This window comes from Rhamphochromis sp. 'chilingali' (genome assembly GCF_963969265.1).
Source record: "Rhamphochromis sp. 'chilingali' genome assembly, chromosome: 16".
Classification (NCBI taxonomy): Eukaryota; Metazoa; Chordata; class Actinopteri; order Cichliformes; family Cichlidae; genus Rhamphochromis; species Rhamphochromis sp. 'chilingali'.
The window spans coordinates 17,424,288-17,441,809 of NC_137943.1; the positions used below are offsets into that span (position 1 = coordinate 17,424,288).

At 38.5% G+C, this 17,522-nt stretch overlaps 2 protein-coding genes across 2 annotated transcripts; one reads left to right on the forward strand and one right to left on the reverse strand.

Annotated features, from left to right (window-relative positions):
- Window positions 1–438: 438 nt before the first annotated feature.
- Window positions 439–6,832, reverse strand: LOC308413132 (uncharacterized protein). Its single transcript, XM_080907946.1, has 6 exons — window positions 6,508–6,832; window positions 4,421–4,603; window positions 4,072–4,329; window positions 2,115–2,213; window positions 1,827–1,844; window positions 439–1,557 (listed from the first exon to the last, which is right to left on the reverse strand). Exons 1-6 carry the CDS (start codon window positions 6,572–6,574, stop codon window positions 1,484–1,486), a joined length of 699 nt encoding a protein of 232 aa, XP_080764072.1. The 5' UTR covers window positions 6,575–6,832; the 3' UTR covers window positions 439–1,483.
- Window positions 6,833–10,462: 3,630 nt separating this feature from the next.
- On the forward strand, window positions 10,463–16,732 carry ppp1r7 (protein phosphatase 1, regulatory (inhibitor) subunit 7). Its single transcript, XM_080907945.1, has 10 exons — window positions 10,463–10,588; window positions 11,286–11,381; window positions 11,559–11,614; window positions 11,829–11,894; window positions 12,083–12,213; window positions 12,316–12,478; window positions 12,634–12,750; window positions 12,835–12,939; window positions 13,050–13,136; window positions 13,848–16,732. The coding sequence occupies exons 1-10, from the start codon at window positions 10,480–10,482 to the stop codon at window positions 14,022–14,024; spliced, it is 1,107 nt and encodes a 368-aa protein (XP_080764071.1). The 5' UTR covers window positions 10,463–10,479; the 3' UTR covers window positions 14,025–16,732.
- The last annotated feature ends 790 nt before the right edge of the window (window positions 16,733–17,522 follow it).

Consider the following 17,522-nt stretch of genomic DNA (forward strand, 5'->3'; position numbering starts at 1 on the left):
AAGGTGTGGCCCTCTATCTGTAGTTTAGGTCTGCGCTGTATGAATTTAAAGAGCGACACAAAACTAAAGACCTGTAAGACGCTTTACTTTAAAACACGAGACCGCTATCAAGTATATTTTTCTGTATTTGAAGGCTAGTAAAATAAATAAATAAATATTGGGTTTTATTTTTTTTATTTAAGAATCTAATATTGGTAAATACTAATTTCAGGGAGAGTTTAAATATAAATATTTGCTGAGTGATTAAGCAAAAATCTTCTCATAGTCTGATAATATATTGTGTCTTTGCTCTTTGACTGATGTGTACACGTTGGTTTTCAGTCACCTTGACACACCTGTACACAGGTCTGGACCACAGCTTAAAGGAGGCACCTCAAACAAACATCTTTAGTATTGAACAAATAAAATATTTATTGTTTATTATGCACTATCATTTAGATTTAAAGTCATTTTCTTGTTTGCTTGGCATTTGGTCAATTGATTTACATCGGGGGTGTCCAACTCTACAGTTTTAGATATCACCCTGGGTCACCATACCTGAATCAAATGATTAGTTCATTACCAGGCCTTTGGAGAACTTCAAGACATATTGAGGAGGTAATTAAGCCATTTAAATCAGCTGTGTTGGATCAAGGACACATCTAAAACCTGCAGGGACACTGGTCCTTGAGGCCTGGAGTTGGACACCCCTGATTTACATGATCAGGATTTACTTTAAATAAAGTGATAACTCTGACATCACAGGTTAATGTGAATTCCAGATTATACTTTTATTCTGCTCTCCTCTTACCTGACATGCCAACAGAAAAAAAAAAACTAAATAAAGCAGTAGGAAATAAAAAAAAGTAATTTACTTAAATAATCTCATGGCCAAGGAATCCCAACAGTGTTTGGTATAAAGAGACGTGCAACTACACTGAAAGCTTTTCAAGTAAAGATGCTGCAGTCACATTTTTAGTTCAAAACAACCAGGATTTGACACTTTGATCAGTCTCTCAGTAGCAAAACAACATAACATTTAAATATTCTACATAAAGATAAGATAAGATAAGATAACCTTTATTAGTCCCACACGTGGGAAATTTGTTTTGTCACAGCAGGAAGTGGACAGTGCAAAAGTTATGACGCAAAAATTAGAATACAATAAGAATAAATACAGTACACAGCTGTACAGAATAGAATAAAATAATATACTATATACAGTAGAATAAAATAGAATAAAAATATACAATAAGATAAAAATAGAATACGAATGCCAGGTGGAGGTGGTGACCAAAACAGAGTACTGTGCAATTTTAATGCAAAAAACAAAAGCTTATGTTTCACTGGAGCCAGGAATGTTACCTAAAGCTTGAATTACACATCGCAAAGGCCTGCTGATATTCATGGAGCTACGCTATCAGTTTTCATACAGAAATATGCTGGAAATATCATCCGTTTTTTTAGTATTATTACAGTTGTGAGGTATTGTAACAGAAGACGTCTACACAATTTCCCGATCATTTTCAGTCATTTCATTCATATCTCTGTGGTAATGGACAATTGAGCCAATGACACCTGTGGGGAAAGGAAAAACACAGATTATGGTATGTGACATGTTACTGAGTTCATGAATATGTGGTTTTAATCTCTAATGATACTTTTAATGATACTATAGTTACAGTCATTTTAGACAGACCACATGACTGGGCCACAAACACCTTTGAAAAGCAAAGGGAGTCTGTTTGACTTCACTTAATATTTAACTTTCTGAATCTTTCACTAGGACTCCGAGCAGAGAAATGCATGAAAATAAAGAGAACACATGACAGTTGTAGTTTTCTTACCTCCAGGGTGCCTGAAACCTGCATAGCAAGTGTGAAAAAGACAAAACACAGGAACATAGTTTACACTTCTCTTGGGTATAAGAGTCATTAAAATCATGTGACAGTTTAAAGTTAGGGCAGAGATAAAGGTCAGCACATTCTGTTAAATGACAATGTGCAACACTGGACTGCAGTCACCTCTTAAACATGCATCTTGTTGCTACATTAAGCAGTGAACAGTGAATAAAGGATGCACAACTTCATGCGCTGACATCTAAATGGAAAGAAAGAAAAATTCTCAATGCCCACCTTTTATTTTGTAGATAACGATGCTGACCATAATTAGTACACCAAACACAATGAGCGCCAGGACTGGGACCAGAAGATGAAGGTGAAGAATTCCTGGAACTAAGAAAATATGTTAAATTTGTAACCCGACAGTCAACAAAAAAATTTCCGCTCCAAAACACATATGTCCTGTATGTGGAGGTGAACTCTTGTAACTGCATGAAACAAAGTTGTTTTGTTTAAGTACATGCCCATTTTTCTGTTTTAGCGTCATATATAACTGTGCAAAAGTCTTGAGCTGCCCCTTATTTGTTTATATCTTGTATTTCAAGCCAGACTCTTGTCTTTTTTTACAAGTGGTCATTAACAACAGTTCAAGTCCAGACTTTCAAAGTTTTTCTTTGGACATTGGCTGCTTGACCATTTTCAGACAAATCTGTTGTATTTTTTTTATTGTTTGATAAGGCCATGTAACACTGACTTATGAATCATTTAAGCATAAACTTACCTCAAACAATAAACCGGTATTATGTTTGCTTATAGAGCACTTATAACGAACTTAGCAAAGAACCAATTTTAAATTGTGCTTTTAGGCTCTTTGTTACAAGCAGCTGTTCCCATTTTTTTTTAGCTGATTCTGAACAATACAAAAGACAACACAGTATGACAGACATAAAATAGTACCGTCTCAGTGAGTGTGTATTTGTAAAACATGCTTGAGGCTCTGTCATGGTTATGGGTTGTATTTCCACAAGTGGTGTTGGAGATCTTGTCAACAATGATGAAATTATAAATGTAGAAATTTTGAGCCACCAACCCTTAAAAAGCAGCTTAATGAGACCAGTTTCCATTTCCAGCCTAAAAATGATTCCAAAGGAGTAAAAGCACACCAAAATAGAAAAACCCACAGTGGTGCACTAGAAGAAGCCCAGAGAACTATTCCTGAATACTACTTAAAGAAATGACCGGAAAGCTTGCCTGAGAGAGTTCAGCGCATGTTGAAGAATAAAGGTTGTCATACCAAATATTGACTTTCAAGCTTCTTACATTTGGACAAACTGGTTTTGCCTTTTTTTTCTTCTTTCCGTGCACGCTTACACATGTTTGAATAAATCGTTGCACCTACTTCAAATAAATGAGGGGTGGCTCAAAACGTTTGCACAGTACTGTACTACATTCCTTTACTACTACTTTCAAAGAGGCTTTTAAAACTAAACAACTGAAATGATTATGAGATACATTATTACGCATTTTCTGCATTTTAAAAAGATTAGCATTAAATAAATAAATGTCCTGTTTCTGGATAAGGAATTTCAGCATATCCTCAAATCAAATATGACACAGTAAGGATAAATTTAAACTAACTTTATTGTTTTCTACAGTAGCAGGCTAATCAAAGTTGACAAAGTAACATCGTCTTCTTATTCTTAACAAAGTCTGCCCAACTGTGATGGAAATGTAAGTCCTTAAATGTTCATTTTTTAGGTCTGTAATCACTGCAAAGGAGTTAAAGCTATCAGCTTAGTGTTTGTTCCAGATAATGACTCACTGTGAACAAAGGAGTCAATTTTGAAGAATAGAGGTGGTCATACCAAATATTGACTTTCAAGCTTGTTAGAAGTGCACAGATTTGTAGAAATGTACATTTCATAAGTCACTGCACTTATTTCCCATTTTCCTAGAAACATATAACAATAAATGAGGGGCGGCTCGAGACTTTTGAAGAGCAGTGTATCATTCAAGTATATGTCATTGAAAATATTTTGTTATTTTTGTATTCAGACATGAATTACTGCATATTATACTTATGGGTTGCTTAGAAAAATGTTATTACAGTTATTGCTGGAGAATCTGACAAGTTTAAAAAGGGCAGTCGGAGCAGGAGTAAAAAAGTTTCTCTAAGTTCAACACTTTATTGAACTGATTTTGTTCCGCAGCGCTTAAAGCAGGCAGGAAAACAGCCTGAAGTAAAATATACCTGACTGTTTCTCAGAAAGGTTCAAATGCTTCATCAGCTTGACGCATCCCTCCTGCAGATGGAGTCTCTCTGCTCTTGTTTGCTGCACTTCCTGGTCCCAAACCGCTTTGATGGCCACCGCCTCCTGTACGTGGGCTGTCCACATGTCATTCTGGTTGAGAGTCAGGTACAACTGGCTGTCAGCAAATACACGATCTGCCCAGCGCAGCTTAGACCCTTCCCACGTGCATTCTCGAGAACGAAGAATGGTGTGGTTACCTGTTGAGAGTTAATGGGTTGTGGCCCTGGTGACAACAATCTCACTTACACAAATGTTCAGTTGTAAAACAAGACAATTTGATTTTCTTACGTATTGAAGAGGTCTGGTTGAAACTGATAAGAGATGTTAGGAGTGTGTCATCTAATACGGCTTTGATAACTGCATTGAATTCTGGGCTTTTGCCCATTAAAGGAATTCCATTGAGAAGGACTTGCTCTTCAACCTGCTGACTTCCTGCCCTCCTCCACTGCTGGATCTGCAGTACGACGGTATCTAATGTAATATGGGCAAAAACAAAAACCAGATATAAATTTTAAAAACATAAAGAAAAAAGGAAATGCAATTGTAGCTTTATGTCAAGAGATTTATTCTAAATGACACTTCTTCAGCTGAGAGTGTCAGAGAGTGGAGACACACACGCTGCAGTTTTTACTTGCAAGGGCGGTCACAGAGCGCTCACATCAGAGTGGGGGCCCTGTGAAGTGCGCTCTGTTACCGCTCTGGTCTTTATTTATATACAAAAGTAATACAATAGTGAATACATCTGTTCATAGACAGAGGAATGTTAGTGCGTATGTATGTGCGTATGCAGGTTTATGTGTGTGTTGTGGGATTCAGAAGGGAGTGAAGATAAGAGTGGTTCAGCTCTTATTATCGCTGTGGGAAGAAACAAAGAAAGAGAACAGAACAAGTTTTTGTAGTGAACAACAGTCTAACACATCAAAAGGTCATCATGCAGTATTCTATCATATGCTAACTTATATCATTAAAAGCTTATACTGACTACTAAGTACAATTTTCTATTGACACTTTATTTATTTCTTGTTGTCGTTTATGGAGATGGCGTGAGAGATAGAACCACACACAATAATTTATCATATTATCATGTGAGCATTATTAACAGCAAGCTTTAGTTTCCTATGGACACGTTTCACATGGTGTCACAGGAGATGAAAATGTGTGAGCTGTGAGGAAAAAAGTTTTTTCATTGGTAATATGAAAATCTACTGTAGTATATTAATCTTTTTGTGTCATTGTAGAGTCATATAACCTTGTGTTGGGGGTGTGTGGAGGGGCGGGCTTTAGCACTCAAACAAAGATAGTGCTTTGTTTGACTAATATATTGCTTTAAGGTTTGGAGATGATCCAATGGGCAAACTGTAAATGGGTGCTAAAAAGGAAGATGAAAGTCAAATGCTTAGTCAGCCTAGGTACTCGTGTCCCACAAGTATATTGTTGCAAAGTGTGAAGACAATCCATAAGAAATTGTGGGTAATATGAAGTTTTTGCTGAACCTTGATCTTGACCCAATTTTCACCTAAATGATCTTGAGCTGTTTTTGGTATCTACCATCACACAAAGTCTGAAAATGATATCCCAAAAAACTTTGGAGCACTAGATTGCAAACACAACCAATTACATAATCCCTCCCTTAGAGGGGGAATAACCAAATCACACTGAACTGATGTATCTAACTTTCACTTCACAAAAGCAAAACTGAAAGCAAAAGCTAATAGCCTTTCTAGTAAATATTTTGCATTTACCATACTTCTGCTTTCTGGAGCAGGATAGACATTTTATGTTAATCGCATGGTGTGAAATAACAAGATGCGGTGATTTCTACATTCTGTCACACAGTGTTTATAGTTGATTAAATAACCAACACTAAATCAAGTCAAGTGCAGCTCTTTGAAATGCTTTGCAGCGTCACATCCCTCGGTATATTTTGATTGTTTTTCATCTCTCCTTCTCTCTCTATATATATGCATATTTTAAAATTCACTGCATTTGTCAAATTGATGCAATAAAAGAATCATGTACTGTGCAAGTTGCCTGTTTTGTATCTGGATAACTTTATACAATTCAACATAAGACGCCCACAGATAACTTTTGTTTGGTTGTTTCAGTTTCTGATTACATGGCCAGACATTGTTTTATATTCCTAGGAGTCCTGCACATACAAATAAAACGACCTGTGAAAGAATTAAATCCAGTCAAATCCACCACCCGAAGATTAAAGAGAATAACAGAAAATGGGTGGATTCATGCACTGTTTGAAGCTGCTGAAAGCCGTCCCTGCTGTTCTGTCAAAAGAAATTAAGCAATCCTATACATTTTATTTATTTATTTAATGAATTACAGTGAAACCATTTTTTTTTTAAAGACGTGATTCCTACCTGCATCGACAGGAAGACTCCGGCATACGTGAAATGATAGGATCAAAACAAAGCGCAATGAATACATTTCTACACGCGTACAGGACTGTACTGTAGCTGGCGCTCGGTGTCAGATTCAGTGTTGTTCATCTGTCAAAGAAGCACAAACTCCACAGCAGCAGTGTGCTTTAAGCCATTTCCTCATTAAAATGGTGCTCGAAGGATGACCAATCCATCAGGCTTTAACAGAAACTACTCCACAGACACAACGACAGCAATAGTCGGATAGACCCGATCCTCTAGGCGTTTACGTTTCGGTTCACCTGACTTCAGGCTTCCGCCTTGCTTTCTCTTTTGGCTGTCCGGTGAGGTGGAGTTGCTGTTGGTGTGTGTGTGTGGTGGTGGTGGTGGTGCGGGGAGCATGTGGGGCAGCCAAAGGTCATTTAAGGTAGCTTTCAAAACAGCGAAGTTAAGAAGTCAGAGCAAAGGACTCGACTGATAATTCAAAACAGCGCTGCGTAACCATGGAAACCGTAAATAATTAAAATCAGAGCCATCACGTCATCTTTATTTATTTATTTTCCATCTGTATGTAAATATTGTAACTCAACGCATTTATAGATTCATAATAGTCAAAAGTTGCCGGACTGTCTCCTAATTTAAATCCACCGGTAAGTACCGTCACCGCCTATCACGTGACGAATTCTGAACCCTGACACGACTCTGACTTATTCAAGGGCTCTAGCACCTGTATGTTTCTATTACTTTATTCTACCCTGCTTGTGTTTCTACGACAGGTATGCACTTTTGGGGGAGACGCACTAAATTTAAGGTATTTATAGAGGGATAACCCTGAGCCTGATATCCCTGAGAGCAGATTTCTCCCTTTGCTCAAATCCTGCAGTCAGTCCAGTTTAACACAGCTGCTGTCTGCTGTCAGAGATGTGTTGAAAGTGTAAACAATGAAACTCAGTTTATATGCTTAAATTGACTTTACATATAGCACTTTTCTACTCTGTGTGAGCACTCAGAGCATCTTCTTACTACGAGTGTTATTCAGCCACACACAAACATTCGTACGTGTGCTTCTTTCTATGTCTAAGAACTTTGCCTAACATTTGCACACACATACTTCAATGGATGCATCTGGGGCGACTTGGGATTTAATATCTTGCCCAAGGATACTTTGACATACATGCTGGAGGAGCCTGACCTTCCAATTAGCAATCTGATCTGATTGTGAATTATGGAGTCAGTCCGCTTAACTTCAGGCTGGGTTGTGATGTCTCTGAGTTATCGAGTTTTACCCTCAAGAGAGGAAATGAAAAAAAAAAGTCAAAACAAATCAGCAGACTGAAGCTAGCACAGGAGGAAAAAAAGATGTCTGCGCTTACTACTAAAATACATTTACTCCTCTTTGTATCATGGAATAACGAGGGACCAGACAGATCCTCATCAGGCCATTAAATTGTTCTCTGCCAATTTAGCCTCTTGGGGAGAGTGCATCAGAATTGCTGTAGTACAAACAGTTAACACAATACTTTAGCAGATTACAGTATGCATAGTCTTTAATCTTAAATTTCTTTTTTTTTTTATCCTTTTTGCTGGTGTACTGAGGAAAAAATGACTTATGGACCCACCTGTATATTGTATATTCTGCGGTTTATATGTTTGCTGTGCCTTCAACTTTCAGACAAATGTTCTAATTTTGTCATTACTCTTCTGAAGAGTTAATATTTACATTTGTGCCTTGAGTTGACTGGTCAATGATTCTGGGAGGTGCAGCTTAGAAACATATTTAGCTGCTAGTTAACCATGAAAACAACCTTTATTCTCCTATCCTGGCGGCCACACCTCTGCTTACCCCCGATAACATGTCAAGTAAGAATTGTATGTTCCTTTTAAAAAAAAATCATATCTAACACGTTACACAATCACACTCATGCCGTCATAACAGAAACACATTGATTAGACACCGTGGGCTCAAATCGGCAGTGTCTGCTTGTTATGTTTTTAGAAATTTTAACTATCTGGATGCTGATGTTGTAATCAGGTCTTTTGTGGACGACAGCAGTGCCTCAGTCTTATGCAAGGGAATTCTTAAGATGGGCGGTACGTAGCACGCATGGGAAGTGGTCGTATAAACAACCTGCTGTGGTACTGCAGGAAATGAGCACAGAGGCAGGGCTGTTTTATGTTACATCAGACAGAATTACTTTAAGCACCCTTTTCACCTTGTATATGTAAAGTGGTGCTGCTCACTTTAAATTGTCATCTCTCCCTCTTTTGAGTCATTAATGTGCTACACAAACATCAACATTTTTACAGTCTGCGCCAAATAATTGCTTGAAACGCAAATAAAATAACAGACCTTCCAATCACAAGATATTCAATTCAGTTCTATTCAGTTTTATTTATACAGCACCAAATCACAACAACAGTTGCCTCAACGTGCCTTATATTGTAAGGTAAAGACTCTACAATAACACAGCAAAAAAAAACCCAACAATAAAATCTGATGATGATCAATCAGATTACCCTTATGAGCTAGCAGCTGGTGACAGTGGGAAGGAAACACTCCTTTCTAACAGGAAGAAACTACCAGCTGAACCAGGGGGGCAGCCATCTGCTGTGACTGGTTGGGGGTCCACAGGGTAGACAGATAAAAGAGGTGAGTAAAGCAGAAATGCTCAATGCATCATGGGATATGCATCTGGACTTATTTTGCAGTATGCAACCTTGCAGTGGAGGGGATCCTGATAGTCATACACTTTGACCTCACTGGCGCACATGATGGCAAGGTGGGGTAATATCTCACAAAGGAGTCTTGGCACTTTAATGACCCTTGCCGTAATTCAGAATCGTGGCTCATATGACTTTTAACTAATTACATGATGACAGGATGTGTGAGTGACTCAGAACCACCTCCAACAGGACTATCCCATCTGGGACTCTCCTACTAGAAATGAAACATCTTCATAAATCAAAAAGAAATCTAGGTGCCTTCATTTCAAGCACTTGGCTACCAGGAGCTGATGACTAAGAACCTACAAAGACATACAGTGCCCTAAAAAGACATGTTTCTTCATGAATTAACTGTAACTGAATTAACACATTTTTTTTGAAAAGTGAGCTCAATTTCACTACATACCGAGGCCTGATTGATGCCAGACCTGCTGAATTGAGAATATACTTAGACAGACCCTGTCAGACAAAGTGAAGTAGGATAAGATTTCAAAAAGCAACACACTGTGTCAAACTCAAGGAAAACATCTTTAATACAGTTATTGGTTGCAATCTAAAGAAACAGCTGACAAACAAAGCTAATAACATCTATCAGTCTGAAAGGGGTTACAGTGCTCAAATTAACCAACATGTTAGGTGTCGTGCTGCTGCAGAACAGTAGTAACAACTACCAGACCTCACAGTCACAGCTGTGCTGCTGCTGCAACCACCAGCTGTGGAGAAGGAGGAAGCCACAGAGGAAGATGAGATTAACGTGGTAAGAAAATAGATGAAGGGACATAATTAGGAAGGTAGGATTCAAGGATTCAGATGAAATGAATGGCTGCTCTGATCATGAGTCATTGCTAATAGCTTTTAAATGTGTAGCTTTTAATTGTCCCATGCTGCAGGGCAACTAAGAACTACCCCTACAACAACTGTACCAACCTGATGCCAGGCCCAATTGTTTTGTCCCAGTCCAGCTCTAACTGCATGTATAACATCTGCTGAACAGATTTTTAAAAAAAGAAAAAAAACTGCACTGTGCAGTCTAACAGTTTTATATTCAGGTGTACCGTGTGAAATCCAATAAGTTACAGAATAAGAGAGGAAATAAAAACAGCTTGCATTTGAAATTTTAAACTGAATAATGCAAGTTCAACAACGGTACTCTCTTGTCAACTAGTAGTGTTACATTTATGTCCTGAGTTATATAAACCTTACCGTATAATTTGTTGATGCTCGTTTCCAGCGGCCTTCAGCGCCCCCATGTGGCTGATGTCAGTGTATGCCTCCACTGGATTGGCTGCGCGGTTGTCAGGAGTGTTTACAGGAAACATGGCTTCCCTGTCTGTTGGAGAGCTTCAAGAAATGGAAGGTGAGTAGCCAAATTTTCAATGGTGCAGCCGTGTTGTGATCGATATAGCTTGGTAGCCTGGCGGAAATTTGGATAAAAGAGTCTTTTTTCATCTGAGCACGCTCCTTGATGTTTTTCTCTTGTGACTAACCAAACCTTCATCCTTGCTTTGCTAGCTAACAGGCTAATAACAAGACGCTAGCTGACGATATTAATTTAACGTCAGTTCATGCTATCTTTATAAAGGCCATCTACTGCGGCGTTTCAGGGTATGTTGAGTACCCCATAGTCATAGACGTTTATTTGTTTCCCCGTCCATGTAACATGTTTCAGATTCAGCTCGTAAAAGCTGCTAGCTGTGATACAGTCAGCAACCTAGCTGGCTAACGTGCTTAGCAATGTGTGTGTTCAGTAGGTAACGCGCGTTCAAACTGATTTTAAAAAATGAAAATAAAGCTGGGACACATCCCGCAACATGTAATACTAATAGATAAAATCCGTTGTAGTGCTTTCACATTTTTCCACGCATTTTTCCACAATTTGAGCGCGTTGCAGAGCACAGAAATGTGCACTATCACGATCTTGTCATAGTGGAGACAGAGGGTGGCTGCTCCAGATAAACCTGGGCTTGGCATCATCCAAATGTGTGTGTGTAACCAGTCGGAAGCTGTGAATCTTTGTTGAGGTTTTGAGGCTCTCTTCTGTTTGCGTACTGTAGTGGACCGGAGGGGAGAGTCTGAGGAGTCTGGTGATGATGAAACCAGGAGGAAGAGCATCAATGGCGATGTGGACCCTAATCAGCCCACTGCTACAAGTAGGTCATTATCACCTCCTACCCAGCCAATAAATGTGTTTTAGTTTACAAATTAGGCATGCTGCTTGTGTTATTTTCTCACAAAAACTTTCTTAGATAAAATCTTTATGTGACAATATGTTTGTGATTGCAGTGGATGCTTTAATTTAATTTCATTCATTCTTGCTCATATTAAAGGTAAAGAAGAGTCTCCTGTTGACATGGACACCATAACTTTGGACCCTGAGGAAGAGGTCAGTTTAAGTTTTGAAGAACTTGCCTTTCATCTCTGATGACTTGTTTTGTTTGGAGTTTAAGAAAGTGAAGATTATAGTGTTAGAGTTCATATTAACAGTGATTTTTGGGATTTACAAACTTCTGTGTGTAAATCTGTATACAGGTGCTGTACCATAATGGCTAGTAACCATAGACTGCGTGATCTCTTATGGTGTCTATATTTCTTTCTAGGATGTCGATCTTGTTCACTGTCGTATTGGAAAGATTGAAGGACTGGAGGTGCTACAGAAGGCTAAAGTAAGAATTATTTAGGTGATGCTGTTGGCAGCAGTGTCATTGGCGTCTGAGGCGTTTTATTAGCATTTTGGTTTCATCTGCATTTTTAAAAAAAATATTAATCTCTAAAATAAGGACCTGTCACATGCACTTTAATTCTGCTCTTGATGGTATCCTCTGTTATTTTTGCCTCTCCTCTCTTCACGCAGACACTCTCCTTACGGCAGAACCTCATAAAAAAGATAGAAAACCTCGACAGTTTGAGTGCCCTGCGAGAACTAGATTTCTATGACAATCAGATCCGCAAACTGGAGAACCTGCACAACCTCACAGAGTTGGAGTAAGTGTGACAAAACTGTGATTCTTACGTAAGCCTAAACAAAAGTCTAAGATATCAAGGTATATTTATTCTGAGAGGGACTGTTGTTTTGCCAACCCACAGGCAGCTTGACATGTCATTTAACGTTTTGAGGAAGGTGGAGGGTTTGGAGCAGTTGACTCGGCTGAAGAAACTTTTTCTGCTTCACAACAAAATTAGCAGCATTGCGAATCTGGAGCACCTCACAGGTCTGGAGATGCTGGAGCTCGGCTCCAATCGCATTAGGGTGAGATACGAAGGGACTGTGCTGCACTGAGAAATTGTTTTGAACTCCTTATGTAAATAATGGGTTTTGTTTGCAAAATATAAATGAAGATTTGTTGGAAAATGTAAGTTGTGATGTGATTTTAAAGTGTTGCCTCAATGTTGTTGTGTTCACAGGTCATTGAAAACCTGGATTCACTTACATCTTTGCAAAGTTTGTTTCTTGGCACTAATAAAATAACAAGGCTTCAGAATCTGGACGCTTTACACAACCTGACTGTTTTAAGCATCCAGGTATCATCACGCATATTCATCACTTGATTACAGTTGCACACGCTCCAGGCAACCAATAATCATTGGGTTTGCATTTACTTGCAGAGCAACCGGATTACGAAAATTGAGGGGCTTCAGAACCTCATCAACCTGAAGGAGCTCTATCTGAGCCACAACGGCGTTGAGGTCATTGAGGGGTTAGAAAACAACGTGAGTTATAAGCTTTAAGGCACACATTTCCAAGACACATAAAAGAAAATGGGGTTCCATACTGTTGAATTGTGCAAACATGTAACAGCAATGTTTGTTTTTCCGAACAGAAAAAACTCACCACCCTCGACATCGCAGCCAATCGAGTAAAGAAAATAGAAAACATCAGCCACCTGACGGAGCTGCAGGAGTTCTGGGTACAAATAGTTTGTTTGACATGTTATTTAATGTACAGCCTCAGTACAGACAGCCCATTTTTCACTGCTGACAGTTTGACAGAAGAAGAAAAGTTTCTTAGAACATTAACAAAATTTAACGTCGGCATGCATTAAAAGACAACCATCATCAAATAATTAATTACACCTTTGCTTGTTAATAAAAATGTTGACATTGTGGGTAGAGAACCGATAGAAGAGATCCTGCTGAGGTGGAGGTATGCGCTGGAGAAAAGAGGAATGAGACACCTGGGAGATGGGTAGAAAAGTGAAGATGCAAGGAGTAGAGGCAGTGAAGGTGGATGGGTTTAATTCCCCTGGGTCAGTTATTCAAAACAACAGTGCGCAGAGAGGTGAAGAAGAGCGTGGAGGCAGGGTGGGTGGATGTAATGAAGGCGGACATCCAGAGGGCTGGTTGGACAGAGAGCAAAAATGACAAAATAAATGACAGAAAATTCAAAGTAAGACATAATTAGTTGAAGTACTCGTGTATTTGTATCGCATAATTTTTTTGTTGAGCAGCACATTTAAAATGAAACTTTCTTAAAAGTCAATTTTTGTTGCTACGTTCAGTGTGTTGCTCTTTAAACAGTGGGTCAGTACAAAAAGTTTCAAAGTGTAGTTCTTATATTGTTATGAGTTAAACTGATGGTGCACCCTCACTGCTCTTGTTGTTTTGTAATATCTCCTCAGATGAACGATAATCAGATAGATAACTGGTCTGACCTTGATGAGTTGAAGAACGCCACTTCTCTGGAGACAGTCTACCTTGAAAGAAACCCTCTACAGAAGGATCCACAGTACCGGCGAAAGATCATGCTGGCGCTGCCCAGCGTACGCCAGATCGACGCCACCTTTATCCGCTTCTAAGCTGCAGCGTACGATTTACCTGCCAGCTTCACAGTGTTCTCCCTCACCTCCCTGCCTGTCCTGCCTACACAAACAACAACCTTTGGAATCACATTGGCCTCACTCGATTATATAGCTGCGTCACACATTCCAACATATAGCACACCCACTGCTCACTCAACATACATGTATGCATGTATGCACTCATTCAAACCTTGAATCTGTACTTTTGTGTGGAAGCTTTTATTTATTAAGGTGGACCTGTGAAAATGAAAAACTACCATACACTCATTTCCACATTTTTTTTCCTCTGCACCCTTTTCCCCCCTTGTGTTGTTTTGCATTTGGGATGTGCCGTTTTCATTCATGAAGTGGAGGAAATTATGAAATCAGTCTTATTTATCACACTATTGAAGTTTCACTGTTATTATAGCAGAGGAATTCTTAACATTGGAGGCATTGTTGTATATTTAAGGGATTTTGTGAGTTTACTTCTTTCATTTGGGCGGAGAAAGGCTGGGGTTTTTTTTGGGGGGGGTTGTTGAGACATTAAGTAAAAGAACAATTCAGCATTAAAGGGAACGTCTATAACATAATAGAAGCTGCTTATGTTAAACCTTGGGATATAGCTCACCATTGCATTCGGCCTCAAAACTGTTCCACACTTAGTACCAACTGTGACAGTTTGAGAAGCCTCTAAAACGAAGCTCACTGTGCCATAATGACATCATGCTGACTCAGAGCAGCGCAGTAAAGGTGCAGTTTCATCAGTCCTTTTTAAGGAAAGCGGATCCTTTACGGCTTGATTTACCATTTTAATAAACTGGTTCTATTACTGACAGAAGGGGGATTTTTATTTTTTTTTTTTGATGTCCAGCAGCCTTGTCTGTTCCTTGTTCAGAGATTTTACAGCTTATAGATCCATTTGCTGATTAACAAGAGTGACCTCTGCAGTAAAATAAAACTCATGAGAATGTAAGAACAATTAATGTGTCCACAATGATGGTTTTGTAATCGGTGGTGCCGTCACTTTTTTAGTTTATTTTTATTTTTTTAGCCTTGAATGCATCACTGATTACTATGACAGCGTATTAGGGCCACATTGAGAAAAAACAAAAACGTTGTTGCTCATTTTGAGAATAAAGATGACATTTCGAGATTAAAGGCGAAATGTGGAGATTACCGTTGTTGTTTTGAGACCAACTGCCACGGTTGCACTACCCTCTAAAAAATGCCTTGTTTACATGAGTTAGTGAAACAAATTGTGATCAAACATACATCCTCTTTATTGGACGAGAGTGTAACCACTGGTAACCTCACATCTGTCCACTGCCAGTCATTTCGTGTTGTACAAATCAGCTCTTCTGAGTTTGTGTGTTTCTGTATAAACTTTTCAACGTCCTTAAAAGAAATCATTTCCTTCCTTGTTACTCGATTTTACTAACGCAGGGGGTATAAAAACCATGATAGTTTGTCTGGAAACAACTGTAACCTCCACATTTTGACTGTTTTTCTCAAAATGATTGATAATATTTTTTTCATAATGTGGCTGTAATACTTCATAGATTAAAGCTTGGTGATTTCTTTGGCTAAAAAAAATGCTCATAAAGTTTATTTGAACCGATAAAATCTAAATGTAGATTTTTCCTTCATTTACATTCTACTGGCTGGTTTGATCTCATGATAACTAATGTAAGATAGACTATTAATGCTGCTGGTACAGACAGTCTTTATAAACTACTAAACTACATTCAGCAGATGTGTGAAGACACTGCATTGATTCATTTGGCATTTAGGATGGCTTCCAAAAAAAAAAGAATTTCTGTGTATTTATTGACAACATTTAATACAGGATTTTCTCAGATCAAAAAATACAATGACTGCCTGGAACCAAAGTTAATAGATTACTCTTTGGGTCTCCTGTATATAGTACTCCTGTATATGCTTGAGTGCACTTGGTTTTATCCCTGGTACAATTAAAATGCGATGCATCTTTTATATGAAATATGAACTCCCCACCTCAGGGCTTTTAAGTTCACACATGATTACAGTAGAGAAGCATCAAATTTATGTGCATTAAATGAGAAGTGCTAAACGAAGTGCTCCCTTTGCACTCATAATTATAACCTGATTTTATTTGGATTCATTGGAAACCTTTGAATCGTTAAAAGTACCCTGAGTTGGCATTTAAATCTCCCACTGTAGCCTAAAACCCACGCTGAAATGTTGGTTTCTATCGTAGAACAGCTGTTTATTATGCTTATGATCACAGCCTTTTTAAATCCAGTTGCTTGTGATCGTGAGCATAAATTAACAGTAGAACAATTATCAGACTATCAGCACTGACGTTCTTGCTTAATTGAAATGAATGTAATGTTATTTTTATATTCAGCTTGACTGAAACTGGCCAGTGGGGTTGAAAGTATCACGTTGTGTATTTGTAAATAGAGTTTGGACATGCCATGATGTAGAAAGTCAGTTCCACCATCACCTTCCCTTTGTAAAGTGACATTCTTTTTCCTCTTGTTTTGTTTTCACCCGGCAGCACAACAGATTTGTGCGAGATACTTAAGATGACATGACTCTGACTGGTCACTGAGGGAGCAGCTGTTCAGATTGCTGTTTGCTCCTTGTTGTTAGGACTGAGTCTTCAGGTTTTGGGCTTGGTTGATGCCGTTTTCAAACTGAATGTATGAAGCAAATAACAATAAAATGACACTACTTAAGAAGCGGGTTTGTTTAGTTTTAATTTCAAAGATAAAGAGTCTCATAAAGCACAGTGTGAAACTTGATTCACCGTCAAATGATTATGTACCTGGGTATTAAAGGATCCTTTATTATGACAGCTGCTTAATAAATTAGATTTGCTACATTAACAGCCAAAACAATAACAACACACTATGAAACCCCGCAGCTCATCATCTGTCTGAAACAAGCTGTTTTAGCTGCATGGCCATTTAAGCCAAACTTTGGGTCTCCTGTGTATTAGAACTCGTCCTATTGGCTGCCCCCAGCAAACAGACGGTTTAAATCACAGGTGGGTGGGGCTTGCTATGCTCACATTTTAGGGGACATCAATCGTGAGTCATCATAGAGACTCAAGAACAGGAAAATATATAAAGGGTGTGATGGGGAGCACAAAGTCTGGCCTCATAGGGACTGCTTTTGCATACGAAACGTTGGCCATGGTTATTAGCAGTATTTGTCTTTTTGCATGCATTATGTATGTATCTGACAATAAGGAAAAGCATAATGAATTTCTTTTAAGTTAAAGTTAATGGACTTTGACTTTAAACAAACTTAATTCCTTGAAAATCTAGATACACTCACCTGCCATTTCATTAGTTACACCTTAAGATACACCTTGTTAGTTCCCTGTTTTCTTTCAGATCTGCCTTAGTTATTTGTGATTCAGATTCAACATGATGCTCAAAACATCCTTTAGAAATTTTGGTCCATATTGACATGACAGCATCACACAGTTGCTGCGGATTTGTCACCTGCACATCCATGATGTAA